The sequence below is a fragment of the Dipodomys merriami genome, unplaced genomic scaffold (genome assembly GCF_024711535.1).
Source record: "Dipodomys merriami isolate MVZ:Mamm:240054 unplaced genomic scaffold, mDipMer1.0.p SCAF_3, whole genome shotgun sequence".
NCBI lineage: Eukaryota > Metazoa > Chordata > Mammalia > Rodentia > Heteromyidae > Dipodomys > Dipodomys merriami.
In genome coordinates, this window is record NW_027204492.1 from 10,112,091 (window position 1) to 10,115,182 (window position 3,092).

At 48.9% G+C, this 3,092-nt stretch overlaps 1 protein-coding gene across 1 annotated transcript; it reads left to right on the forward strand.

Moving 5' to 3' along the window:
- Positions 1–389: 389 nt before the first annotated feature.
- Ldoc1 (LDOC1 regulator of NFKB signaling) lies at positions 390–1,831 on the forward strand. Its single transcript, XM_070039626.1, has one exon. The coding sequence runs from the start codon at positions 539–541 to the stop codon at positions 983–985; it is 447 nt and encodes a 148-aa protein (XP_069895727.1). The 5' UTR covers positions 390–538; the 3' UTR covers positions 986–1,831.
- Positions 1,832–3,092: the final 1,261 nt, after the last annotated feature.

Genomic DNA, 3,092 nt, shown 5'->3' on the forward strand with positions numbered 1-3,092 from the left:
TTCTCTAAATGATATTTAAATAAGCAAAGGATTGTGGTAAAACATCAAGCCAAAGAAATTCAGTGACCACAGACCCATAAACATACACTGTACTGTAGGAGTAGTCTGGAACAAAGGCTTCCAACTGGAGCAAGTCGGAGGTCTCTAAAATAGGAGTCTGTGTGCTAGCTTAGCTCCCTGCAGAAACAAGCCTATTATGCCTCTGCCTTGGGAGCTACCTCATGCTCACAGCTCAGAGACCCTGCTCTGGCCACGCCCTCCCAGGCCACTACTCCCGCTACACAACCGGTCCCGTCCTAGCCACGCCCCCACGTTGTCCCAGCTCCATCCCGAGCCACTCCCTTCTCGTCGAGCTGCGCCGGCGCGCTGGCCACCTGAATGACCTTGGAGGCGGTGCTTGCGCAGCTGCCCATACCCCCGCCTTGCACTGTCCCAGCCTTTGGTCTCCGCACGCCTCTGCGGACACGCACTTCCTGCAAGGCCTTGGCGTGCACTTTAGCCGAGCCGAACTAAGTCGAGCCCTAGCGATCACTTCGCCATGGTGGACGAATTGGTGCTGCTGCTACACGCACTCCTGGTGAGACACCGAGCCCTGAGCATCGAGAACAGCCAGCTTATGGAACAACTGCGGCTGCTGGTTTGCGAGAGGGCAACTCTGCTGCGCCAGGTACGTCCGCCGAGCTGCCCGGTGCCCTTTCCCGAAACGTTTAACGGCGAGAGTTCCCGGCTCCCCGAGTTCATTGTGCAGACGGCCTCTTACATGCTTGTGAACGAGAACCGGTTCTGCAACGACGCAATGAAGGTGGCCTTCCTGATCAGCCTTCTCACCGGGGAAGCCGAGGAGTGGGTGGTGCCCTACATCGAGATGGATAGCCCCATCCTAGGTGATTACCGGGCCTTTCTCGATGAGATGAAGCAGTGTTTTGGCTGGGATGACGATGAAGATGATGATGATGATGACGACTACGAAGAGGATGATTACTAGGCCTGGAACCCCTTGGGCCTAGAGGGGAGAAGGCCCTGCGTGCCATCTCTCCTCCCTCCTCCCCTCCCCCCGCCCCGGAGTTGCCGCGCTCCCCCTTCTGCTGCCATCCCCTTTGCTGCCCTTCCATTCTCTCCTTCGCCCTCCTTCCTTGTAGTGCTTGTTGTTTGGTTTCAGGAATAGTGTTCCAGTTACCTGCTGCCAGGGCTGGGGTTGGGCCTGGGCTTTGATCTGCAGCTCACTGTGTCTCCGTGTGTTGTCTTCAACTCTGGCCAGTCAGAGTGCCCCCTCCCTGCTAATCCGAACTGTGTCCTGAGCTCCAGCCACTGGCCAGATCATCCTCACCCCTAAGGATGGCACTCACCCTACAACTCATCTGCCCAGACACCTATGCTTCCACTTTCCCACCACCCATCACATCTCACCGACAGACTACAGCCTTTTGGAGATAAGGACCAAGCGAAAGATGCCTGAGTTGGCTACATGACTTTGGACACTTATTTGGACAGCTCACCAAGCCCTGAAGGGGTACATTTACAGTCTGGTTAGTTCTCTACCCACTCCCAGCGTCCTCCTCTGCCCTCCTAGAGTGCTGCAGGAGGCTAATGTGCCTGACAGCTAAAATGTTATTATTCCTTTTTTTTTCTTATGCACTCGGTTTTGCACAACGGTTGTGTTTTCTTTCAAAATTGTAGCAGTCTCACCGATGTGAGCATTTGGACACAAAATATTGTAAACAAAACAAGCAGAGAAACAAGAACAGGCTCTCAGCCCAGCTCCTCAATACTACCTTGAAAAACATTGGCATTCTTTTTAATAAATATCAAGCACTACAAAAAGTACAAAGAACTGTCTCTTAATGGTTCAATGCTATTATTGCCCACCTACCCACTTACTTGTGGCAACCCAGTTCAATCCCAGTAATTCCCATTGTGTCTGGATTTCAGAGGACCATGACCATGGGAGTGGGGAGGGGTGGGGGTGGGGTAAATAAGAATGCTAATGCTCTTCTCACCTAGGTGTTTCTTAACCCCTAGGAGCAGGGGATGTCCTCTGGACCTCCATGGGTAAGGGGTGTCTGAAGAAGTTACTTATCACTCTGAACCAGGTCATTTGAGGTAATGAAAGTGACATTGCTTTAATAGGTACACTCATATCCCTACCCGTATTTAAGTCCCTATTCCCCCAAAATTTTGGTTTCCATAATACTGAAAGGGAAGTGCTGTGCATAGTCCATACTGCCTGTGGGCTACGGGTTCAAGCACCCACGAACCAAACTCGTCAACTGACAAATGCTTGAACTACTATTCATTTGTATCCTTAACTTGTACCCCCATAATCAATGTAACCTGAACTTAATATTTCATCTTCCTTGAGCAGATGTCTGGGCATCCTTTGAATCCCTGCTCACTCATGTGCCCCAGATTTCTGTCTATAGCAATTGACAAGCTGCTTCATTATCTCTTGGACCTCCTGTTCTCAGGGATATGCTAAGGTCCAACTGGGAGAGGAAAATTCAAAAGCAGTGGAGGGTGGGTGCTGAGCATATGTTACCTTTATGAATCTGCTAATGTCTGGTTAAGTCACTGAAGTGTTTAAGTCAGAAAAGCTTGTCTGGGGATTTGTGGGAGTATCTGGAAGCCAGGAATATGGAGATGGATTTGAAGTTAAAGAGTTTCCATATCTACCTCAATGTCCTCATTTTGTCATTTCTAGAGCTAATCCTATTCAATGTCCTCTAAGTAACCACAATATACATTTCCTTACAGCTGAAGCTTTTTTTTTTAAGGCAAGTATTCTTTCCTTGGTATTAGAGGATCTCACAGTATGGGTTATCATATTAGTAACCTCACAGGTGTCAATTAAATGAGATCCTATACATGAGGCATTTAGAATTATTTGCTGCATTTTAAGCATCTACTACCCATCAAGGTTTGGCAAGCAAAGACTCAGGAAGCCCATCTCTAGCTATGAGCTTGGTGTTAGTAAGAAGATGCCACAAATGAGCAGGCGCAAAGCAGAAAGAAGAAATTAGAATATGGCAAGATCCCATTTACTCTTTTGGCCCTAACAAGAAGCCAGGAAAAAAAAATCATCTTACTTGTTGAAT